This window comes from Pelodiscus sinensis, chromosome 8 (assembly GCF_049634645.1).
Source record: "Pelodiscus sinensis isolate JC-2024 chromosome 8, ASM4963464v1, whole genome shotgun sequence".
Lineage (NCBI taxonomy): Eukaryota > Metazoa > Chordata > Testudines > Trionychidae > Pelodiscus > Pelodiscus sinensis.
Window position 1 is genome coordinate 42,814,363 of NC_134718.1, and position 26,611 is coordinate 42,840,973.

The 26,611-nt window shown below is 40.2% G+C and overlaps 1 protein-coding gene across 9 annotated transcripts in view; it reads left to right on the plus strand.

Moving 5' to 3' along the window:
* The window catches only part of IDE (insulin degrading enzyme), a 139,896-nt gene extending 118,739 nt beyond the window's left edge, over positions 1 to 21,157 (plus strand). For all 9 annotated transcript variants that reach the window (XM_075935171.1, XM_075935172.1, XM_075935177.1 and 6 more), the window contains 7 exons: positions 866 to 977; positions 6,759 to 6,926; positions 9,932 to 10,204; positions 11,465 to 11,526; positions 16,398 to 16,470; positions 17,679 to 17,746; positions 18,347 to 21,157. In XM_075935171.1, coding sequence (XP_075791286.1) covers positions 866 to 977; positions 6,759 to 6,926; positions 9,932 to 10,204; positions 11,465 to 11,526; positions 16,398 to 16,470; positions 17,679 to 17,746; positions 18,347 to 18,442 — 852 coding nt within the window. In that variant the 3' untranslated portion in view covers positions 18,443 to 21,157. The remainder of the gene's footprint in view (positions 1 to 865; positions 978 to 6,758; positions 6,927 to 9,931; positions 10,205 to 11,464; positions 11,527 to 16,397; positions 16,471 to 17,678; positions 17,747 to 18,346) is intronic.
* Positions 21,158 to 26,611: the final 5,454 nt, after the last annotated feature.

The following is a 26,611-nucleotide window of genomic DNA, read 5'->3' on the forward strand; positions in this document are numbered from 1 at the left end:
AGAGAATGGGTGGCATGGCCCCAGCCTCCCCAGCCCCAGAGGAAGTCAGGGGGCATGCAACATGGCCCCAGCTTCCTCAGCTCCGGAGGAGGACATACCGCATGGCCTGGCCAAGTCCTGCCTCTTCTGCCCCGGAGCATGGGGAGAGCAGGCGCTGGAGGCAGCAACACTCCACCCCAGAATACCTTCTGCAGGCCCCTGTCACCTATCAGCCCATGCTACTGCCTCTGATACAGAAGCAGCAGCCCCTGTCCGGGAGGGAGAATGGAGGGCGGGTCTGAACTCCCAGACCTAGCGCAAGCCAGAACTGAGCTGGGCTGCTTGCACACCAGGCTCCTAAAACACTTGAATTGCAGAGCTGCAGCAAAGGTAAGTCCTGGACCTGGCATGAGCCAGCACTAAGCCGGGCTGCTGGACAGCCTGCTAAAAAATGTACTGGTGGAGGGAGGGGAAAACATGTGTAGTCTATAGCATTAACCTATAAACTTTTGCTTATTGGTTAATCAACTACACTATTACATCCCTAGTTGGGAGGTGAGGAGGCTTAGAGTGAGGGGTTGTTGTGTGTGGGGTGTGCAGGAATGAGGGCACTTGTTTAAATGTTTAGCTAAATGTATAAAGATGAATCCTAGCCAGTAGCACTTGATTACTACAAAAATTAATAATCCAGTAGAGGGACAATAATTTCACTTATTTCCACATTATTTTTCACTTTTTTACACTGTTTGTCTTAATTAAGCATTCCATCCTTCCATTCCTGATTTGGCATCTCACCATCAATGACTGCTATCGTTCGGCGTGCTGCCAGATTTAGGATTGTTAAGGAATAAATTAAAAAAACCTGTAATAATGTCTTCTCTTCCAGGCAGCATTAGGAATTATACAAATGGTTGAGGACATTCTCGTTGAGCATTCTCATACAAAGCCACTCCTTCCCAGTCAGCTAGTAAGATACAGAGAAGTTCAGCTCCCTGACAGTAAGTTAAATCATTTTATATATGTTATAAAGCGTGCAATATGAAGCTTCTTTCCTGGTGTCCTCTAATGACTTTTGAAGTAAATGTTAATATATTGCATGTTATTTGTCTAGAAACAATTTCAACTTCAAATGTTTTTGCACTGTAAGTCTTGCAGAATTAAATGGGAAATATAATTTAATATGAAAAGTGGAGACGGAAAGGCCAGCACACGGCTGAGCTGGACTGCTGTGGGTGGCTGGAAGCTTAGGGGAATGAGAGGGAACAGGAAAGCCCAGTGCGCAGTTCAGCTGGGCTGCAGAGGGCAGGGTAGGGTGCAGGAGCCAGCACATGGTTTAGCTGGGCTTGGGGAGGGGGCCAGGAAGGCCAAGCTGGTCTGGCAAAATCCCTCATCTGGGACTAGTCAGGTCTTGAGGATGCCAGATCAGAGAGGTCCAACCTTTAGTATTTAGCTCTTTAATATATTAGTGTTGGTGTGAAGGATGAATCAGACATGTGGTTTACGCAGCAGTTTGAAGTAAAATAATATTTAAAAATAAAAAAAATTGTTCTTCCAGTAGATGCAGAGGTATATTCCACTTAGGGTATGCATGCTTAGCTCACATGTAACCCATACACCTCTGTTCACTGTCCCAGTAGTGGCACTTAGACTACTTACAGAGAGAGAGAAAGAATGAGTTTTCTCTGAAGCAGGGGTGGGGAACCATTTTAGGGTTGGGGGCTGATGACCCACAGAAAAATCAGTCAGGGGCCCGCGCACAAGCAAGAATAAAAAAACCTCATGAATGTGGCCCCCGACTAAGAAAGACAATTCCCATATTCCCCTTGCATACCCGAGCCTAGGGAAGCCCAAGCTAATAGATTTTGTGTGCTCCAGTTCCACGGGAGAACAGTGCAGGGGCTGGAGTGCCAGCACAGGCTCCCCAATGTTGGGGTTGGGGAGCCTGAGCCTCGGGCTGGATCCAGGCAAGTTGGGGCTGGATCCAGGCAAGTCGGGGCTGCATCCCGTCCTGATCCATAAGTTTCCCACTCCTCGACAGCCTTAGCTGAGAGCTAGCTGCCTTTTAGTTCAAGAGGTAGAGGCTCATGCACTAGACTTCAGAAGTCCCAGGTTTGCTTTTGTTTGTCAGCATTACACACGGAAGCCAGAGATTTGGCCTTACCATACCTATGGAGGTATATATGTCTGTGGCCCCCCTCCTGGCTATCTGAGGTGGCACTACCCTGACACCCTGCAGTTCCTTCTTACCTTGTTTGGCTGGAGTTAGAGCAGGGGTTCCCAACCTGGGGTATGTGTACCCCCAGGGGGTATGAGAAGCTTGTCAAGGAGGTACGGGGAATATTTGGTAAATAACTAGCTTATCCTAATTGAAATATTCCAGAAGTAGTAGTGTTAGTGGAAAAAAGTTGTGGATTCTAGAGTCTAGAATTTATTTCCTTTCCTATTGAATAGGGAGTACAGGAAGGTTTACTTAAAGCCAAGACGGCACAGGGACTGAAAAAGGTTGGGAACCCCTGAGTTAGAGCTTTGTGTGGTGTAACCTTACAACCTTGCAATCAGATTTAGCTGGGTTTCTATTGACTATACAGGCAGTCCCCGGGTTACGTACAAGATAGGGACTGTAGATTTGTTCTTAAGTTGAATCTGTATGTAAGTCGGAACTGGCGTCCAGATTCAGCCGCTGCTGAAACTGACCGCCAGTTCTGACTTACATACAGATTCAACTTAAGAACCCCAAGTTTCCCCAAGTCAGCTGCTGCTGAAACTGATCAGCGCTGATTCCAGGAAGCCTGGGGCAGAGCAACTCTGCCTCGGGCTTCCTGTAGTCAGCGCTGGTCAGTTTCAGCAGCGGCTGACTTGGGGACGCCTGGGGCAGAGCAGCTGGGGTGCTGCTGGGTTGCTCCAGTAGCACCGCTCCTCGGCGCTACTGGACCAACCCAGCAGCACCCCAGCTGCTCTGCCCCAGGTGTCCTGATTCAGCCACTGCTGAAACTGACCAGCAGCGGCTGAATCAGGACCTGGGGCAGAGCAGCTGGGGTGCTGCCGGGTTGGTCCAGTAGTGCCCAGAGCGGCGCTGCAGGACCAATCGGCAGAGCCCCAGCTGCTCTGCTCCAGGGTCCAAACAAAAGACTGGTCTGCTGGGGGGGGGGCACACTAGCCGCCCCCCCCTCCCCCCCAGCAGACCAGGGACACCGGGAGCAGAGCCGCAGCGGCAGCGGAGTGCCGCGCCTCTGAGGCTTTGCTCTGGCAAAGTCTCAGAGGCGCGGGGCTGCCGCTTCAGTCCCGGTGCCTGTGGTCTGCTGGGGACCGTCCCCAGCAGACCACAGGCACCTGGACTGGAGCGGCAGTTCCCCGCGCTTCTGAGGCTTTGCTCTGGCCTCAGAAGCGCGGGAACCCGCCCGGTGCCCCTGGTCTGCTGGAGACGGTCTCCAGCAGACCAGGGGCACCAGAGCAGCTTACGAACGGGGCTTTCTCGCCCCGGAGCTCGCAGGTAGCAATCCGCTACCTCGACCTCCGGGGTGAGAGAGCCCCGTTCGTAAGTGCGTATCCGACGTAAGTCGGATCCGCGTAAGTCGGGGACTGCCTGTAGTTAGTATTTAGTGTTAGTTAGTAGTTAATCAGTTTTTCCCCCATTGATGCTCTCGCCTAACACTTGTCCTTTGTGTAGGGAAGTAATCCCTAACAATGATCCCACATGCGGTGCCTGCTCTCTCGTGGCAAGCACCACCTGAAAGATCATTGCTTGATCCCAAGAGTAAGGAAGTACGGATAGAATTGATATCAGGATCAGTATGGAGGAGTCCAGTACCAGGAACCTCCTCTTAGTACAGTGGGGACATTCCAGTGCTGTTGTTCACATGGGGACTGATACTGCTATGCAGTTTTATTTTATATTTGTATATGTATTTAAGAATGTATTTATTAGGTGGTGTATCTCTACTGTCTTAGGGCTTTGATGTAGGGATGTTAGATGTTGTCTGTTTTAGTAATTATGTAGTCACAACAAATTTTAGTGGTTACAGTTACTAAAATGCTCCTCTCCGGGGTGGGGCTGGCAGTCAGTGTGCTCCTGGCTCCCAGCACCACTTCTGGGGAGCCCCATGCCACCCTGCGCTGCTGCCTCTGTATGAGAGGCAACAGCGTGGAGCAAGAGGTGGACCTAGTCTGTGAGGGGAACCGGTTTAAAAATCAGTTCTCCATGCAGCCTGGTTCCTGCCTGCTGCCCCACACTGCTGCCACTGATACATAGGCAGCAACCCCTGTCCCCCATCAAACTCCCCACAGACAGAGGCTGCTCTGTGGCAGCAGCTCCTGTCCACAGGGTGCCCAAGCTCCCCATGGACAGAGGCTGCTCCAGCATACCGTAACAGCAGCAGGCAGCTTTCCTGCATGCTCTTCATTTAAAACTTGGTCCAGCAGTCTGGGACTGAGCCAGCCTTCTGGTCTGAGTTTAAAATGCAGAGCATGTGGGGGAGAGGTTGCAGTTAATCGGGACTGTTAACTGACAAGCAGTCACTTACCCGTTAAGTGGTTAGCCGGCTAGCTGCTAACATCCCTATTTGGTATGGAACTTTGAAATTTGTCAGGGGCAGAGTACCCAGGTCTAAGATATGCATTTTAGTAATCTGCTGAAAATCCATTTGGATTGGGCAGAATTAAAAGGGTTTTTAAAATATATTTTGCGCATCTGCAGTGCGTTTATAATATTTATAATTATGTGCCAGCATTCTCCTGGCTTTGCACATACATGCATATGTTAGCTCAACTTTTATGTTTAGTGTGTAGGTGCATGTGCAATACAACCTGAGCCCTCCCTCATTCAACGCAGTCAGAGCCCTGCCTCATTCTGTATGAGGTTTTAATGTGCATATTGAATGACCAGAGCTCCTGGAGAGCAACTTTTCATTGTTTACAGTTAAGGATGTATTGCTCTTCATTGATTAAAGTGTAATTTCTATGCAAATAACTTCTTGCCATGTTTAATAACTGATTATTTTTTAACCTAAGATGATTTTACAGAATATATTTATAGTACAGGCAGTCCCCGACTTACGTGGATCCGACTTACGTCGGATCCCTAGATACGAACGGGGTGAGGCAACTCCCGCACATGCGCAGCAGCATTCCCGGGGCTCGCTCACCTGGGTCCTAGGATCCTCCTCCTCCTCGGGGAGCTGCCGGGCAGAGGAAAAGTGCCTCCCCACGCCCGCTGCCCCTCCCACCCCCCTGCCAGCAACAGGCTGCCCCCTCCCCTGAGCAACAGGCTGCCGAACAGACAAAAGCAGCCTCTCTGCCCCTCCTCCCCTCTATACATGCCGGGCTCCCGGAGCGCAGCAGCGTCCCCGGGGCTCGCTCACCTGGGTCCTAGAATCCACCTCCTCCTCCTCTTCGGCCGGCTCCAACTGGCCTCTGCCTGCAGCAGCTGGCCACAGGGACAGGGATCCCGCAGAGCTGCCGGGCAGAGGAAAAGTGCCTCCCCACGCCCGCTGCCCCCCCCCTGCGGCCTCGCATCCTGCACGCCTCCCCCCTCTCCCCCCTGCCAGCAACAGGCTGCCCCCTCCCCTGAGCAACAGGCTGCTGAACAGCAGACAAAAGCAGCCTCTCCGCCCCTCCTCCCCCTATACATGCTGGGCTCCCTGGGCAAACAAAGACTCCACCAAAACAAACAAAGTGCTGGCCTCATTGTGTTAGCAAAAAAAGGACCCTCCTCCTAGAACCCTGGGTGGTGTGTGGAAATAAAGCTATTAGCTCAAAGCATGGTGCAGAGCTGTTTAGTATTTGATGAGTTACTCCTTTAGTCCTGAGTTTGTCACAGGGACAGAAATAGATGTGAAATCTTCTGAACAGGGGAACAGACAGCAAAACAAACATTAGAGGGGAGTTAACCTTTCCCTATGCTATCCAAAACTAAAAAAAATGTTTGGCTAGAGTTTCCCCTACAATATGTACCAGTTCCGACTTACATACAAATTCAACTTAAGAACAAACCTACAGTCCCTATCTTGTACGTAACCCGGGGACTGCCTGTACCCAAAGTTTTTTCACTGCCAAAGTAGCCAAGATTTAATCACTAATTACTACATAGATGCAGGACAATTCCTGGGAATATGTATGAATAGATAGCTAATGTACAGCCAAAGACCATAATTTCCAGATGATCATTAACCTTTAGTAAATGCCATGTACTAAAGAAGCTATTAGTAATACTTGTTGAATTAATTGTAATGTTCATAAAGCTGTTGGATTGACTGTTGTAGAAATTGAAGTCCTCTGTTTACAAACAAAAGCATGGGAGAGGGTAATGCAAGCTTCCCCTCCAACCACACAAATGTACCTCAACACTCATCCATAGGGACTACCTGTGGGTGTAGGGATAAGATGGATGCAATAGTACCAATTCTAATCAGTGGGAAATTAGAAGACGCATTTAAGATCATTATGAGAGGAGGTATCTGGCATGGTGTTCTCTGTGAGGACCTTTGGGTTTTGCAATTCGCTTATCCATTTGACCGGACAAAACTTTTGGAATTGACTTACCGTTTGACTTGCCAATACTTCCCAGCTAGGATTTGTTAATCTTGTTAACAGTTTATAAAAATCTTTTCTCCCATAGGTTGGTGAAAAGGTTGCCTGATTATTAATAGAAGATCTGCTTTTAGTCTGTCCTTCTTTTGTAATCAGATTCAGTCTGCAGTTAGACTTTCTGCTTTTTCTACTTAGATTCTATTGGAATGGTGTATATAATGAGTGCGCCCAATTACTGTCACTTCATCTTTCAGGAGGCTGGTTTGTCTATCAACAGAGGAATGAAGTTCATAACAATTGTGGCATAGAAATATATTACCAAACAGATATGCAGAGTACCTCTGAGAATATGTTTTTGGAGCTCTTCTGTCAAATTATATCAGAGCCTTGCTTCAACACTCTGCGTACCAAGGAACAGTTAGGTGAGTTTTCCCAGTGTTGTCCTTCACATCTCAGTAATAACTAAGGATAAATGTGATGACAGACTTTGTGTAGCTCTTTTTCTATCCTGCTTCCTCAATTCCGTTTAAAGTATATTTAGTAAATTTACATTTATTATTTTAATGAGTGGAGACCTCGGAGAATATGATTGTTCACATAGGTAAAGGAGATGATCCTGAATGCTGTGTTTTTTTCAAGACTGAAATATTAAGACTGTCTCACTCCAGAAGAAAATGGTTGCATAGAAAACACTTTATCCAAAGCTGAGAATGACAGGAGGGTGAGATTATATCAGCTTTCCAAAGCTTGATGTCTGCTAGAAGAAAACTGAGTGATACTGACAGAGAATCAGTGAAACTGAGGACTAAAAAGCTTTTATAGGAAGTGTTAAGCAACAGTGCTTGCAAAGCTGTAGGTGTGACTCCTGGTTAGGAAGGATGTGCCTGCACATAGAGCTAATTTAAATTAAATTTGTTTCACCAATACCTCTTCAGTTCTCAGATTCCTCTCACATCAGAAACAGAGACACTGTTTGCGCATGCTTGATCCAATGGCTGCTACCGTAGAGCTAAAATTATCAAATTGCAATAAAATGAAAAATATGAAGCTTTGTAGTTTTCTAGCTCAGTTCCTTAAATCACATTCACTAAACTTGCCTCTCTATTAGGCTTGTGTTTACAATAGTAAAACCATTCTTCTTTTTCCCAAGTGGTCATTGTCCTTTCTTCTGCCATATACACTACATGAAGAATGGTCTTTTTTTTTTTTTTTTAAGTAGCGGGCTATGTCACTTGCTCACTACTCTTGCCAACCCCCCTTTCATGGAGGGTAGGCAACCTTGGCTCCTCCCCCCCATCCCCCAGCCACTGGGAAGAGCCAGCCCGGGCCCCCTCTCTCCCGCTCCACATCAGCCTGGGCCTCCCTTCTCCCTGACCCCCGCTGCACCAACCCGGGACCCCTTTCTCCCTGCTCGTCCCCACCCTGCCAACCTGGGCCCCCCTACTCTCTGTTCCCCACCCCTTGCTGCATCAGCCCAGTTTCCCCCCTTCTCTCTCTCCTCTCTCCCCACCCGGCAATTTGGACCCCTTCTCCCCACTCACATGAGCCCGGGCCCCCCTTCTTCCTCCTCCTTTCCTCTCTTCCCCCCCTCCCCCCTGTCAACACAGGGCTCTCTTCTCCCCTCCTCTCCCCCCCCACCACCCTGGGCCCCCCTTCTCTCTTTCCCTACTCTCTGTCGCACCAGCCCAGGCTCCCATTCTGCCTCCTACCCCCCACCCTGCCAGCCCAGACCCATTTTCCTCCCCTCCCCACGATCTTCTCTCCCTCTCTGGCTACCGAGCGGTTGGGCCCTTTCCCTCCTCAGCCTCCAAGAATGGAAGAGGGGAAAGGGCATAGGCTGCATGGCTCATGGCTCTCCCGAGCACAGAGGGGAGGGCAGAGGGAGGGGCTGCAGGATGCGGAGTGACCCATGACATCACTATGTTGTCCCGCAGGAAATGTTTTCTTTAATATATTGTAAGGAAAAAGAAATCTCTTCTGCCAAACCACAAATCATACATTAAAGAACAACTTGTAACTTAATGCCTACAAATAAGTCTTTTGAACATGAATTATGCCAATATCCTCCTTATTACAGCGCACAGTTCATTTTTTATGCTACTGTAATAATGATAAAAGCTATTATGTTGATAGAGCTTTTCATTATGAAGGCTCTTGTTCTTAGATTAACTAATGTTATGCCTGGGACAAGTGACCAATGTGCATGCATGTGTGATGCAAATGGAGGAGTGTCAAGCACAAAATGCCCTGCAAAGATGAATAAAGACTTTGGGTAATTCCCTCTTGTCACCCAGTATTATAATATCAAATAAATTATCATCTTGGAAATTACATATTTCAAAATGAATATTAATTTGGAGATTAAAAAAGATAATAAAAAAACAGTAAGTGTCTGACCTGACCTATGTCTTCATGGATATGAAAAGTTGAGGGATCATTTCTAATATCTAGGCACAGCTCTGTACAACTGCATAATATTACAGATGTGGGTCCATTGTGTGTAATAGAAGTATTAGCCATGTATTAGAGATTCAGTCATTTAACTAAGAATTTCCCTGTTTGTATGGATTTCAGCAAGGATCATGATTCTCAGTCTTGAGAATCTTAAGTTTTAAACTATAGGGTATGTCTAGACTACATGGCTCCATCGACGGAGCAATGTAAACTTGTTTACCCGACATAGTCAATGAAGTGGGGATTTAAATAATCCCCGCTTCATTAAAATAAAAATGGCCACCGCGCTGTGCCGACAATCAGCTGATGCGGCACAGCGCGGCAGTCTAGACGTGGATCGGTCGACAAAGGAAGCCTTTGTCGACCGCTCCCTTATGCCTCGTGAAGTAAGGATCTAAAAAATACAAACTGTGTAACTGATACAATTTCTGTCAGTTACGTGGTTAACCACCTGGGGCTGCCGGGATTGCTGGGGCCACTGGCGCGCACAGCCCCAAAGGGCTGCTATCGCTCCCAACCTTGCAGGGCTTCCATGACTCCTGCAGCTCTCGGCCCCATGAGGTTGCTAGAGCTATCACTCCCAGCCTGTGGGTTTGACAGGACTGCCAGAGTGCTGCCAAGGCCGCAGGCTGCCGGTGCCCTGGGCCCATGGGGGTATTATGGCTGCTGCGGCTCCTGGTCTTATGAAAACCTGAACTAGTGGGATAACTGATAAGTGGCAACTCTATCAATTAACCAGTTAACTGGTTAAACTCTTACATCCCTAGTTTCTAGTATATGACACTTTGAATAACTTGATAAAATGTGGGACAAGGTGTGTCGCCTGTTGACATAGGACAAATAAGGAATGAATGCTTACTGTACCTTACATTGATAACGGCCAGAATTCATTGAAGAGAAGGCAGACTGAAACATTTTTTTACTGGATATTGATATAGACACAGTTAACCAGTTGCAATTTTTTTTCCTCAAGGTTACATTGTGTTCAGTGGTCCACGACGGGCTAATGGCATACAAGGACTGCGATTTATTATTCAGTCAGAAAAACCACCACACTACTTAGAAAGCAGGGTTGAAGCTTTCCTAAAAACTATGGAGAAGTGCATTGAAGATATGTCAGAAGAAGCTTTCCAGAAACATATCCAAGCATTAGCAATTCGTCGCCTAGACAAACCAAAGAAGTTGTCTGCAGAGTGTGCTAAATACTGGGGAGAAATAATTTCTCAGCAGTATAACTTTGACAGAGGTAAGAAAAACAGAAGCAGCAGTGCAAGGTGGCAGGGGACTCCCCAGGAGTGGGGCTGAGAGCACACTGGCTACCAGCCCTGTCCCTAGGGACTATTGAATAATTGTGTAACTGTTGAAAGTTGATGAAGTTACACAACTGTTCAATTTACACGCTATCTAACATTCCTATTTAGAACCATATTAAAGTCCTGGTCTTTACAACATCCTCTGGGCAGGAGTTCCACAGGTTGTGTGTTGTGTTAAGAAATACTTCCTTTTATTTGTTTTAAACCTACTACCTATTAATTTCAATTGGTGACCCCTATTTTTTGTGTTATGGGAGCAAGTATATAATTTTTCATGTTCTACTTTCTCCACACCAGTCATGGGTTTATAGACCTCTCTAGTGTCCCCCCTTAGTCTCCTCTTTTCTAAGCTGAAAAGTCCCACTGGCTTCCCATCATCCCTGAATTCAATTTAAAATTCATTCTGTTTTTCAGACCTCACCATGGACCAATGCCAATCTGCCTCTGATTTTCTAGTCACTTACTCATCACCCTACGTGTTTTAATTATTCAACTTTATCCTCCTGTCCCAAGTCTCCTCATTTGAAAGTTGCTCCTTTTTTTTTATGCTGCCCCTTATGGTAGACTCAATGTTTCTGTAATTACACTTTTATAGTGTGGTTATATAATGGATTTACATTCATTTTAGCATATCTATATTTAGTAATATACATCAGCTATTGAGTCACTTCCTCATTTTTAAGACCTTTCTTTTCATTTCAGACCACTAAAGCCTATTCACATTTTCTTTCTTCTATTATATATGTTAAAACTCATGCCATCTTGCTATTTGTTAAATAAAAATTCCCAGATTATAACAACTGAATAAAAAGTCATCTATGTAGTCAGTATCTGTTATGGATCTGTTCACTTTTTTTTTTTTTGAAGATGGAATTCAGAAATAGATATTCCTTTTTAGAAAATGAATACTATTCTGTTCTAGCAGTACTTTTATTTTAAGTATATGCTGTTTTCTAGTCCTTTATAGCACATTCAATCAAACAGGTTCATTTTGTGTGAATTTTTTTTCAAGCTTCCACTGCTACTTATTTTTCATAGACTCAAATGGGGTACCTTGTAAGTTAAGAATGAAAAGCATATAATTTGCAGTCAGTTGCCCTGTCTAAATGTGAAAGAAAAGTACTTTGAACAAATGCCATGATTATAACCAGCTATTATTTGCAGACTTGTTTTAATTAAAACTTGTTGTTCAGATAATATTGAAGTGGCGTATCTAAAGACCCTGACCAAGGATGATATCATACAGTTCTATAAGGTAAGTTTGTCATATATTTAGAACTTTATTACTAAGAAACATAGGCACTAAAAGAAAATATGCTTGGAATTATTTCTGTGAATTGCAGGCTAGTATATTTATCTAAGATTCTCTTATCTTTGTTATCACTAATGAAATTCTTAGGGAGTTCATTTGTTCCTGCTTTTTTTTCCCCCTACCTGAAATCATAACAGACACACTGGAAATTCATGCTGTAAAAAAATCTTCACTATTGTATAAATGTTACTGTTTTCCACAAGGAAATGCAATTTTACCATTTTTTTTAATTCAGAAGCACTTGAAATATTCTTGCAAAGATACAGAAATTTGTAAGAATTCTCACCAGACCTCACTGACCAATGGCTCTTCTGAGAAACAGATCATGGACCTGTTTCTCCACTAGGGTCACTGGAATTGAAGGAAGTGGTACAGCACCTGGTTGCCATTTGTGAGGTGTGACCTCCCACAGCTTAATTAGATAAAATACTGCGGACTTACTGTTAGATAGTAATGACTTTTAGTGACTGTAGACCACATCAGATTCAGTCAGGGACAATGATAGTTCCATGGGAAATAACTTTATTCCAAAATAATTAATTCAGTGCATGGTCCTCTGGAAAATGCTACAGACCATAAATGGCTGGTTGGGCAAATACAGAAAACAAACTCAAAATTTAATACATCCAGCACAGATTAAAAAAATAATTAATTTCCTTTAACCTGGCAGATATTTAGAGGTTGACTACTAAAAACTCATGAAAGTAGAAAATAGAGAAGACTTATTCAGATCTTCAAAAATATGAGAATTCAATTACATATGTTAGTGTGTTTGAAGTATATACGCTTTCATCACCATCAGCAGCTTAAATGTTATCTGTTCATGCAGAAAATACATTTTTAAAACAAATTAGAAGAATTTGGTTTTTTTTATGAAGTAGTAAGCTGTTGGGTGATTTTCAGTGTTCTTGCGAAGATTTTTCCTTGTTGTGCTTTTTATTTTAATTTTGCTATGGACTCTATCTAATGAGACCTAGACAAATTTTAAGACCCATTTATTGGCAATTTCCCATCATAGATTGACTAAGGATAATAGTCATAGACTGATTCAAACAACAGATTACTTACCAAGTTATTTTCCTTTAATGACATAGCCTATATAGTCATTATATAAATTAGTTAGACAAAGGCAGATGAAGTAATATGTTTTACTGGACCAACTTCTGCTGGTGATGGACAAGCTGTCAAGCCACACAGAATTCTTCAGATCTGGGAAAGAACATCCAATGTCACAGCAAATGGAAAGTAGAACAGAATGTTTGGCATAACATGACTCCGCACGCTCCGCTGCTATGGGAGCACAGGGGGAAAGGCATCCAGACAAACACTTTGTTGCATTGCCGTTCCTTCAGCTGGTGGGGACGGGGAGCAGCAGCATACAGAGCTGCTTCCTCCTCCCCGTCAGGATCCGAACAACAGGTGTTCTCGGATCAGGGACATCTGGATTAAGTTGGTTCAAGTGTAATTGTCTGTTCCTATCCACATAATTATTGTTTGATCATTTAATGCACAGATTGAGGTACACTACCTGTTGTGATAGGCATACGTAAGGCTTCATGGATCTTGAAAAGTGTATGGGGGGACATGGACTATTGTAAACGTGGAGATAAGTGTTTTGCATCTGTTGAACTGGAAGGGTCTGGTGTTGCTTTGAGTTGGAGTGTCTGAGTTGGAGTGTCCTGGTTTATAGGAGCTTGCGTTTCATGCTAATCTTGGAGAGGCTGGGGGTAGGGATGTAAAATCGCATTTAATCAGCTAACCAGTTAAACTGGTTAGTTTAACCAGCCCCCTTCCCTGTCCTGCAGCCCATTGGGAGGGGAAGGTAGGGCTCTGGGGACTGGCAGCAGCCTGCAGCTGCCTCCCCCTGCCCTGCAGCTCGTTTTGGGGGACAAGGCTCCAGAGGCTGGCCCCAGCCTCCAGTGGCCTCCTCTAGCTTGCTGCTTCTTCGGTGGAATGGGGTTTGCTTTCCAACCCCCACGGTGGTCCCAGGCCTGGGGCGGTGGGACCGGTGACGAGGGGCATGGGAGTCCACCTCCCGTCTAGTACTGTTTGTGGCAGGGGGGCCATTTACCCGGTTGAGTGGCTGGCCGACCATGTGGAGCTCCATCCCCAGCTGGTGCCTCTTCTGCTGGTGTGGCAGCACCCAGTGGTCACTTTACATGTACTAGAAAACATTCTCATTCTAGGCACTTCCCATTGTCCTAGCACAACCAAACTTTGACCTTGCTTTTAAGTTATGATAAAAGGAAACTGCATGCCAAATTTGGTGGTGTTAGCTCTTACCATTTGGGAGGAGTTCTTGAACAGACTTCAGACAGGCAGATGGACTCACAGACAGACTGACTCTCAAACTCTCTAAAATATATTTATATCTATATCTGTTTCTAGATAGATTATAAAATTGTATTGCTTTCTAGTCTCTCCTGATAGGAATTCACTTTACATCATGTACTAGGTTTCAATAGATTTGTCATAACAAAATTTGTTTATTAAATATTGATACAAATATATCATAATTAAGCTAACTGATTACATAGTTCAAAAGTATGATTGCAATTAAGTCAAACCATTCTGTGCCAATATGATTTTCTCCCTTCATCTTTCCTAACCATTGAATCTAGTTAGTACAGTTTTTAATGGGAAGGAAGCAATTGATGTTTAGCTAGAGGCACGTTCAGTATGTTTTAATCCATAGTATATATTAATACATTGTTACACATGTTTATTTTTATATTAGCTATATATTCACAATTTTTATATACAAATTTCTGGTTTAGTTTTTTCACATTACAGTTTCTCATATAAGCAATCTAACCGTCCTCACTAATTTAAATCTCTTTTTAGTCAATATACACTTTTTGTTTGTTCTATATTATCTCCTGTGGATTTCTTTTTCAGTCAACCATTTGATAGATTAAACTCATTGTAGTGGTCTCTGTTCCATAGCTAGTTACAGTCCCTGATGCTGGGTTACATTCCTTCTCTATCACTCATATTCAAAGGAAACTTTTCTGTTAACTGGCTGCCAGGAGGATACATCTAGACTACAGGCTTCTTTCGAAAGAGGATTTTTCGAAAGAGGTATTTTTCAAAAGAGGCTTTTTCGAAAGAGTCTAGACAGCAGCAACACTTTCGAAAAAGCGACCTGCTCTTTTAATAGAGTGCACCCAGGCAATCTGGATGCTCTCTTTTGAAAAAGCCCTGTTTGCGTTCAAGAATGTCTTTTTTCAAAAGAGCTCTTTCGGGGAAAAAAAGCATTCTTCTTTGTAAAATGAAGTTTACCGCTGTTGAAAAAATTGCACGTTCTTTTGATTTAATTTTGAAAGAACGTCATAGCAGTCTGGACACAGGTGACTTTTTTTTTTTTTAAAGGCTACTTTAAAAAAAACAACAAAAAAACGGGTAGTCTAGGCATAGCCTGAGATACAAAAAGATAAATAAAGCTGAATTGGATCACGTACATTGTAGCGGAAATGGAAGCAACCCACTATGGTTAAGGTTATATAGCAACCTTCATTTTACCAGTAAAATTAGAGGGTAAAATGTACTCTTTAGTCACTCATAATTTTCTGAATCTTTTCACTATTTCAGCTGAAATTTTTCAGATTTGGTCTCTGCTTAAGAAGTGAGGGTACATTTGTTTTGATTTTAGAGTACTTGAGCAAAGCCAGGTTAGCCATTTTTGAGTAAGATAAATGAAAATGTTTTGTATATTACAGCTATAACACACACTCTTGTGCTTATTTTATATACATGAGAGTATAAATAGCATTAATTTTTATGCAGAATAGCCACAAATTCTACTTAGAGACACTTTCTACATACGGCTCTTTAAACTATCTTCCAAGGTTATGCTTTTGCAAATGTTGCCATCCATCCACAGTACTCACATTCCTTGCTCACCAACTAGAAGACATAGGAATTGGCCTGGGAAGATCAGTTAGAAATAATCCGCAGTATGAACATTAAATATGAGGAAAAACCAGCAAGAATGAAGAGGCAGATATGGCTGATATGCAGGCATTAATGTCAAAAATTGTTTCTGCTCAACTTTGAGTTTTGTTTATCCTTTCCGCTACCCAAAGTATCTCTTCACTTACTTTTAACTAAAGCATCACTTTATCTTATTTAAAAATCTGTTCTTATATTAGTGATAGTGAAAATTAATACATGTATCGTTTTGCTCCTGTTGCATTTTATAAGAATGAGAGACTCATTAAAAATTCAAGACTGCAAATAAAAATTAGTGTAAGATTTCTTTAACGGGTGGTGAATAAGTGTTAACCTGTTTAGTTGTCCAATGTATATACTGTACTCTTGTGATACTACTCCATCCAGTTGAAGTAGATTTCTTTCTATTTTAATGTTTGTTATTCAGTTGCCCCAGGATTCAGGAAAGGATACTAGAAATATTTATATAGTTAGGTGAACTAGCCCAATTGATTTTGATGTCTGTGGTGCTGGGATCTGCTGTTATAGCCCTGTAGAAACTCTGAAGCACCAAAGAACTAGTGTGTAAACCTGACCCCATAGAGGTCAGTGGCAAAATTCTCATTGGTTTTGGAGACAGCATTTCACTGCTGATTCCTGATTAAGAGCTATGAAGGACTGAAACTTTGGTTAAATTTCCAGAGACATGCCCAACATGAGATTCAAAGAATCAAAATGTGACTAACATTAAGCACACTAAAGTTGTGCATTAAATGGTTGTTATCTCTTATAATATGTACACAACATATAACCACCCTTTTTGATGATAACTAGCTGTCACTTAGATTCTGTTGTGCAATAACTGACCTTGCTGCTTTCTTTAGGAGATGTTGGCAGTAGATGCTCCCAGGAGACACAAGGTATCCGTACACGTCCTTGCAAGGGAAATGGATTCCTGTAAGTATTGTGTAGTTTTTTAAACTTTAATCCTCTTTAAGTCAAACAGCAGTGTGTTGTGCAATGCACTATGAAACCAAATTCTGGAAAGGAGACTTACGGCTTCTTGGGGGAAGGTGTTTTCAACCAGTTATTTTCTACAAGGTTATTTATAAATTTGAAGGAAGTCCACACTGTTGTGGGTTTCCAGCCGTAGTAAAGATGATGAGCTGTCATTCCTTCACCCATTCTGGAGTGTAACACCTTGATCATCAGCTAAAAGTCAGTTTGTTATTAGGGTATTTTTGAGGAAAGAAATATATAAAACTCCAACTGGTAATATGAAACACATTGTTCTATATTTGAAATATACATATTGATAATTTTATTTAGATTTTATTTCCAATTAATCAACTAATCTGTTGCAAAACAACTAAGTTGTCATTTACCTATCCTGTTCTACTCTAGGATGAAAATATAAAAACATTTTAAAAAGTTTTAACTAATTATCTCCATGATATTTTGTGCAAAATCATTTGCCAGTTTGCACAATGTTGTGTGTGTGTTGTGAAACTGAGGCTCTGAGATAATTTTTCCCATTTCTAACTTTCATGATTGACTAATCTTCATTAAGTTCTGTTAGCTGTTAATAAAATGCATGAGTAGGAAAATATGTTTTTAAACTGTAAAAATGAAATTAGAATGGTCTGTCTGCCATCTTTCTCTGAAGGAGTAATAGGTGCAGGATTTAGGGTAGCTCCTGGAAAACATAGGGAACATAGATGTATGATTGTTGCAACTGACTATGAGATGTTATCATTGCTTCACACAAATTCACTTAATGATGTATGTATCTATCCGTTAAATACCGATTCTTCTAGACAATGGTTAGAAGTGGTATTGACTAGCGTTCATGAAGTCTTTTATTTAAAACTCTCTTAACTATTTGATTGGAATTATTTAGCCATATAAATTAGGCAGTGAGTTCTGCTAAGTATAAGTAGCATGAGTTATCAAAGCCACTCCAGCTTTAGCAGTTATTCTGAACTTTAAACTTGGATTAGTTTGTTGCATTGCTAAAGATAGCAGTGAAATACAAAGGCAAATACCACAGGAAGGTATTTTAAAATTCACGAGCTATACTTTTAGCTATTTATCTAACGTTCAAGAACTGCTTTGAGAAGAAATTTTGGAAGCTACTGTCTTTCTAAGTTACTTTTGTTTAATAGGTCCCGTGGTTGGAGAATTCCCAAGCCAAAATGACGTAAATCTGGCACCAGCACCCCTCTTGCCACAGGTAAACAAAACAAAACAAAAATATGGATAGGAAAAATTATTTGAAAGTATATAGAAATGGGCACTGACTGAGGGTACAAACTTTTTGAAATCCTGATTGTGACATTAGCATGACAAATTGAGGTTCAGGCTTACAGCTGCCACAGAACTTCTACTTTTTTACAAACACACTGCTTCTGTAGGTTCAGATTTTATCTTGTGTTTTGAAACAGAAGAGGAAACTTCTGCTTTATGCTGGGCTTTCCAGTTCTTTTTTCCCCTCTTCTCCCTATTAATCCATTATGAAAGCAGTATATGTTTACTGAGCACCCACACTATGGAATAAGTGTATTATAAATATAACCTGACATAATTTGGAATAAATCTGAAAGCTCGGATTAGATTCAAAGCTTAAAAGCCATTTTATAACGTTGTGAGTGTAACTAGTAATGCTAATATATTTTTGAGGACCTGATGATATTATTTCAGGGTAAAAGAGAGCACAAAATAGGATTTGTGTGTATATGGATAGAACAAATAAGTGATAAAATGTGAAAGTGAGCAATTTCTCATTTTAATTGATACGGAGCAATTTTTTTTTTCCAAATGCACTTCTCTGCAGCCTGATGTGATTCAAAACATGACAGAGTTCAAACGCAGCCTACCACTCTTTCCACTGGTGAAACCACATATCAATGTCATGACTTCAAAACTGTGAAGAATCCCAATGGATGAAGAAATGCAAAGGGATCAGTTTCCTTGTGTCTTCAAGGGGTTTCATCATGAACAAACATTTAAAGATTTTTAGGATAAATAATCCTGTCTGTTGTGAGAATCTCTGATTCACTCTTGGTTCATTCGGCATCAATGGTGTGATAGGGATACAGAGAATTAGAAAATTAGTTGTAGTTATGTATCATTTATATTACAAAAGAACTATTGAAAACCAAAATCGACCAGAATATTAAAGGCTCTTTTAGATGAGGTATATTTTTAAATAGTATATCCCTTAAAATTTTCATTATGATAACTGAATATGAAGAAGCCTCCAGAACAAACTGATATTGCTTAAAATGTCCATGTTGTTGAAAAAGGTCATTGAGAATAGCTGTAATAATTATCGTGGGGTTTTTTTCAGGAAAAAAGTATTAAGCCTTTTTGGGGAAAAGAGAGGAGCAAAACTTTTCATAAAAAGGAGGCTTTGACATTTTTGAAGGATAAAGTGTTGAATTATACCTTTTTATTAATTGATCCTCAATGCAACAATCTTGTTTTCTATTTAAGATTTAAGTACGTCAGTGGAAAAGAGGAAATTTTGCAACAAAATAATAAACAAGGGAATTGTGTTTAGCAGAAGAAAAATAATTAAATATATTGGCATGGTTTTAATCTTTATATACAAATTTGGGGACATTTTATATTCGAACTGGTAAAATGCTGGAAACACTTAGGTAGTACATCTTATTTTTGTGAGTTTTATGCTTATCTCTTGATTGTTAATACCTCATTCAATTTCTCAGGGTTGCTCTGAGTTGTTTTCTTCTGGTTAAATAATAAAAAATATTTTAATTGACATGGTTTGTTTCCAGCTGTTCATAAACCGGATGAGGTCTCCAATGTGATTTGCTCAATACATTGTTATATTAAGCCTCAATCCAGTAAAACACTTAAAGAATGTACATCACTGTAAGCATGTGCATAAGTGCTTTACTGGATCAGAGCTTTAGTTTTTGACATAAGCACAGCTGAAGTCAAGTTTGGCCCCATGAATGCATCAATTGAGTTTCCCGTATAGGGCTACATGGCTTAGATGCTTAGTCTTCATACTCCTTTTTCTGTCCTTCAGACATTCAGAGCAAAACAGCAGTATAACACACAAGAGTTAATTCAGGTTACATTACAAAATTAGCACAGGAACACAGTAGCTACATGTACGATTCATAATTTAAATTTGTATAGAAAATACCAGAATAGTATATAATGAATCCAATCTGTCACCCTCTACTGAGCTTAGTGACTTCAAAAGTGTTCTGCCTCAGTAAAAGGGGCAGGAGTAGGCCATAACATACAAAAAGGATTTTTAAAGTTATTTTAGTCTTAAAATATTTTGTGTGTTATTAAACAATCTTGCTTTTTGAAGTTATAGAATTTACTGTATATGCTTAGGCAGGTCAGGATGTGCTAAACACTGAAAACTTAAGGACCTGATCATGTGAACATTTATTACCAGACAAAGCACTTAGTACTATAAATATCATTGACATTTTTGAGACTTTGCCCACTGTTAACAGACTCCGAACCTACGGTCCTAATTAAATACATGTGTAGCATTATTCACATGAGGAAGTCCCATTAGCCCATTGAGGTTAATAGGACTACTCATAGGAATAAAGCAAAATATTGGCTTCAGTGGAATTATTTACGAGTAACATGATAGACATGCTAAAGTGTTTACAGAATCAGGGCCTGAGTTTGTTTATCCAAGAAATGCTGCTTTAATTGAATAAATGCTATCAGCATAAATGCTGTTCAAAGATTTACAGCATAAATTGTGTTTACAAAGAATAGTTTTGAAAATGTGCTGTTTCCATGTGATATTACCTGTTGTCGATGAAGACCAACAGCATCTCTCTAGCCTGAAGGAAAAAATATAAACACACTATAGGAAAAAATGAAATGCTGCTATTTTTTACTCTTTACCATATTCTTCCTGAACGTTTCACACATTATGGATTTCTTACCCATAATGCATTTTTGTTTATAATTTCCTATTGATTAAAATATATGTATTATAAGTATTAAAATGAATTTTGACTGCACACTATACAAATTATATATTTTGGGATTTAGTATTTAAATGTAGCACTCTTATGGTGAAGAAAAACAGCCTCTATTTTGTATAAAAATTATAAAGTGATATGATCTCAAATCTTAACAATATATATATATACACAAACACACATACAATCACACACCCATTTCTTTACATAAAGATTGGAGTGATGTTATTTTTAACACAGTACCGCAAATCATTTTTTTCCAGAAAAGAACATTTAGTATTTTGAAGTTCTGGAGTGTAAGTGAGAACTCATGTAGTTTGCCAGCAACTTTTAATTGCTTTTAAGTGTTCTCCAGCATTTTACAGTTTCTGAGTTTGATATAGCAGTACAGTTTGATAACTCAGGCATAAAAATGGATTCATTTGAATGGATCCAAAGCTGCAGTGTCTACAAGCAATAACAGACTACCTAGAATACACTGTAATTCAGTTCAGTGCTTGTTAAATTAAGTTTATGTAACAAAGCATAAATTATTAGATTACAGTAATTTTTGAAGTGCTATTTTGAGAACTTGATATCAAAGTGGGTGCATGTGACACAGCCATTATGACAGAGTGCTAGTTACCCTGTTTACAATAAACTATCTGATTTAATCTTTGGAGTTCTTAATTTGTTTTATTTTTATTTGTTCCATTTTGGTAATGTTACATCTATCAGCTGAAGTGTTGGTTTTTCTACAGCATTGATCATGAAGTGCTTCTGATTGAACTGCCTGGACTGGCTGTGATTGCTTTCAAGTGCTTCCAATTCATTTCTGCCAGAGGGCAGTGCTGCGTGTTGCATACATATGCTGATAGCTTCCTTACATGAAGATTAGAAGATTTTCTAACACATAGATTTTGTATATAGGCAGACATCTCTCTCGGGGGTTGTTTTTTTTAAAAAAAGAAAAAGTAATTATAATGGAAGTTTTTAAAAATTACCAAATCTTGAACTAGCAATCTTGGAGCAGCCTGTAAACCTAACCATCACTGCAGCTTGATAGTATTATATTTCGGTAGCTTTTTTTTAGTCACTATTGCAGTAATTTTCTAAACATATAAAAGAAAATACCTGTTACTAGGATTAGACATAAGTGAGGCTGTGCACTGGTGAGATTACTGGTAGAACTATTAAGTGATGTGAGTTCTGAGTGCAAATAGTGTCAGCATCCTTTTTTGTTACCCTTGCTGGCAGCAGGCTCCTAGAAAAAAGTGTCTCTTAGGTTGCAAGGAGAAACAGTCTGAAGGGTGATGGTGTTGGGAAGAAAGATTGGAAGAACTTGACAGTTTTAGAGTAAGGTTACAGGTTTGTCATTAGTGGGGAGGAGGATGCCAAAAGCATTTGACTTTTGAGAAATGAACTGTGAAGACTACTAATTTATCCACAATACACCTAGTCTAGTATCCTATCTTTGACAGTGGCCACCAACAGATGTCTTGGGGGGACTCTTGTTAGAAGGCAGAAGTGAAATAATCTCCCCAACATTAGGTCTCATCCTGATCTTTAATGGCTAAAGACTGGCTTAAATCCTGAAACATAAGATATACATTTCTCTTCACAAAATGTATTCCTAATTATATATTGGGATATTCTTGATAGCCATATAAATGTCCAGTCCTTTTCCTTGACTGTTATTGGCCTGAAAGACTTCCTGTGGCAATTACTTCCACATTTTCAACACATGTATGAAACAATATTTTCCTTTATCTCTTTTGAAATTTCCCTTATCTCAGTTTCATTGACTGCTCAACATTCTTGTGTTATGGGTAATGTCAGTTTTCCTTTTCTCAGTCTACTTTCTCTAAAACATTTTTTAAATTATGGCCCTTCGTATTCATCTCCTTTCTTAAATCTCTTCATACGAGTTTTCCATACACATTTCTGACTGCAGCAAAGTGAGCAGAGGCCTTCATTGTGCAGTCTGCAATAATGACCAGGTCCATTTTTGAGTCGACACAGTTAGTTAATTTATTATTCAAATCAGTTTCAGATTTATTATCCAGATTCAAATCAAGTTTTGCACATTTTGTGGTTGCATGCCCCCAAATACACAGTGTTTGTATACACAAAATATTTTAAATGTATGATTCCAGGAAGCTCAATAGATCTACAAGCCTTTTCCTATGTTACTGTAATGGAAGTAGAGATAAAAATTTCAACTACTTCTCCTACCTTTGATATTCTTTCAGAAGAGGCCAAGCATATGGTCAGCCTTGAGTCTGTCTGTAAAGCTCGACAATACACACAGTTTGAAATTGATAGGTGAACATTATGCACTCTGGGGGCATGAAGCACAAAGGATGTAACATTCAAAGAGAAATCTGAGTAGGAAGTCAAGGGTTCCAGTAAAGTAAAAAAATGTCAGTGTAAAACCTAGTAAAATCATATTGTACTATCTTAAACTATGAGATTATGTCCAGCTTCAATTTATCAAATTTTAGGCATCTAAATAAGATTAGTATATAAAATATTTATTAATTTGTAGATAAACATATTTTGTAACCTATTCAATGTCCCAGTTCTTAGCGAGGGCTAAATGCAAAGCAAGGTTCTGGCTTAAAACTATTAAAGGAATTTATTTGACAAAGAAATGTGGGAGCCAGTTTAAAACACCTGGAACTATAATGTGCTTATGGGTGGACCAGTATGTGAATAAGCTTTTATATTTTGGAATTCCTACTTTGGAAGTATACCTATCTTAAGTCAGTTATGAATTATAAAATATAGATAACCCTATGTAAATGTATACAAATTATATACTGTATTGTGGCATTTGCTCACATACGACACCAACCAATAAAAATACAGTTAAAAATTAAAAGCTGAACCACTGTAACATACTGTGCATACTCTGTGTGTAAAAGGTGAAAATAGCTAATTGCATGATACATTGCACCCCTGTCTCTGATAACTCAGTCATGTATAATCTGTCTCATCTAACCTATATTATAAACTTTTTGGGAAAGGACCATCTGTGATGTTCATAAATTGTCATGCACTTATCTGGCCCTGCATAAAGAATAATCTTTAATAAACTGTTTAAATATCAGATCCAGTAATTAAGATTTAATAGACCTGTTTTCATGTAACTCTTACAGTCCTATTAGCATTAGTATCATCAAGCTTTGAAAGTATCAGAATGATACATGGTAGGATCTCATCACTCTCTTTAAATTGGTCATTCCTTTTGAATAAGATGAGAGAATTAAGAAGAACCACAAGAAAATAATTCATTTTGGGAATTAAATCCTCACTATATTGTATAATTCAGATGTCTAACGTGGAGTAATTAATTTGCTTCATAGTATTTAAGGATAATCTAAAATAACAACATTCCTCATCTATTCCCAAAGGTTCCAAAATATGTAAACTGTAAACTCATTGTTGTCCTAAGAACATTTTAAAGAGCAATTTAAAATTGCAGAGTTACTAATATTTGAATAGTGTTAATAGCTCTGCCATTGTAATATATTCAACATGTTTTTTCAAATGACCACATTAGGACCCTAGCTGTTGGAAAGCACTCAGTGCAGACAAACCCTTATGTCTACTAAGAGTCCTTCTGGCTTCCCACTTTGCATAATTGGGCCCTTTGGAATAGCTCTGCAGACCTGTGAGACAGTATATGTTGCAAGATGTCGACCAAGCTGACTTACAGTTCCATAGGAATCATTGTAAGCTACTAGGGAGAAAAGTTCTAAAAATCAAGAAAGGAAATGGTCTACATTTGTAAGTTATACTATAAAAAAAAACCCTAAATTAATATCAATATTATATATTTTAAAAATTGTGTAGAGACCTTTTTAAGTGACTGATCACCTAGCAGTTCTGGATGATGTAAACTGAGTTAGGTCTATTTAGTGGGGTACTCATCACATAAACTAAGAAGGTAGGAGGCACTCAATAGAGAAATTTTAAATGAACTGAAAATAATCCACATACACCACCCATCCCACTGGAAATTACTGGTTTACAGAAGATCCTAGGATGAATTGTGAATCGTGATATTAGAGACCCCATCTGTCAAATACCACTGTTGACAGAAATTTGCATTATTCTTAGAAGAGTATAAGTTAACTGCTACCACAGAACCTAAAGAGTCTTGCCCCCAATGGATGACACCACATGATCTCCTTGCCAATGGCTAGGATCGTAATGCCTGCTGCTGTTTCCTAGGTCTGGGAAGGTTAATGAAAGAAGGGAGTAGAAAGAGATCTTCCTCCAGTCTTATTGTCTCCCTGTCATTCTTCAATGTTTCTAATGTGCTCTAAAGAACGATGACTTTTGATGGTTCAGAAGTTAGGCTACATCTACACTGGCAGCTGCTTGCACAAGAACTGTTGCGGAAGAATTCTTGCACAAAAAGTCTTCCCAAGAGTGTGTCTACACTGGCATGTGCTTTTGTGCAAGAGCATCTATGGCACTGTGGACGCTGTCTTGCACAAGAAAGCTCTGATGGCCATTTTAGCCATAGGGGTTTATTGTGCAAGAAATTCATGTTGCCTGTCTATACTGCCCTCTTGCACAAGAGGGCTTATTTTTCGTGGGGAGAGGAATAACTCTTCCGGAAGAAGCCCTGTTTTCCAGCGCTAAACTGTAAGTTTACTTGTGCAAGAACGCAAGTGCAGTATAGACACCCGGCAAGTTTTTGCGCAAGAACAGCTGTTCTTGCGCAAGAAGCCACCAGTGTAGACGTAGCCTTAAAGTTTATGTAAAAAATCTGCACCTTGTTGAGTTTAACACTCAGTAAGTAGTCCTGAGGTCATCCCTTAATGTATCATTGAAGTGTAGTCCTACTCTGAAAAGTAACACCATTAAAATCAGAGCTGCTTAGTCAACTAATCTGTTGCCTATGCAAATTTAGAGTAATGTCACCTTAATTTACTGACAAGCTTTCACTACATTTTAATCCTGCTAGTCCTACATCTAAAAGAGGAGGATTTTTTTTCTGTTCCTCCTTTTGCCCCATTACTAGAATTGCTTGTTAAATTTGCCAGTTACACAGATAACCGGTGACACAATGTGGCCCCAAACCTGTGAACACTTAACACAGATGCTTAACTTTAGCCACTCACATATTTAAAGTTAAGCATGTGCATAAGTATTATCAGTTTATAATTGTACTTAATCTTGTGCCAAATCCAGGCCTTGATCTAGCATGCACGTTTGTTGCACAGGTATAAAAGAGCAGAATTTGATCTGTAGACTCTTTTACTGCTGAGAATGAAGGGCAATGAAAGATCACAAGAATAGAACTACACTTTAAATTATAATTTGAGGAGGAATGGTCAGATTTGTGGCCTATATTAATAATTTAAAACCATTTATTAACCAAGCCACAGCTGCAGGGTGAGTATGATCGGGTTTGCTTTACAACTCCTTCTGTGAGTCTTCCCTCTGCACTGTGCCAGATTAGGGTTGCAGAGAGTGCTCATCATGAAGTTGGTGTTGTTGCTTTAGTAAAATGTTTGGGAACAATGGGTTTAGTAGTAAGTAGTCATTTAGTTCTTTGATCCCTTGGCCATCTATAAATGTCAGACTTCCCTTGTCATTTCAAACTGTTAACAACAAATAATTTCCCCTCCTTTATTTATTATGTGCCATTTAGAGCCTTGCTAATGGATTTTTAGCACTTTTCTGATCTTAGTATAAAATGAAAAATATGCTATCTGTGCTTTTCACACTTAATTTTTGAGAGGTTCTGTTGTCATATCATACTTTGGCATTTAAGGGCTGTTATAAAGAGCATGGTGATTCATTGTTCTCCGTATCTACTGAAGTAAGGCAAGATGTAATGGACTTAATCTGCAGTAAATCAGATTTAGGTTAGATAATAGGAACATCTTTCCATAAGGATAGTTAAGATCTGGAATGGGTTTCTCATGGAGAGTGTGTAATCTCTGTCATTGGAGGCTTTAAGAAAGGGGTAAATAAACACCCATCAGGGATGGTTTATGTACACTTGAGCCATCCTCAGAGTAGGAAGCTGGACTTGCTGACTTCTCAAGATCCCTACATTTCAGTGAATTTATGAATGTGATTTTGGAGGGTTTAATTTGTAGCTT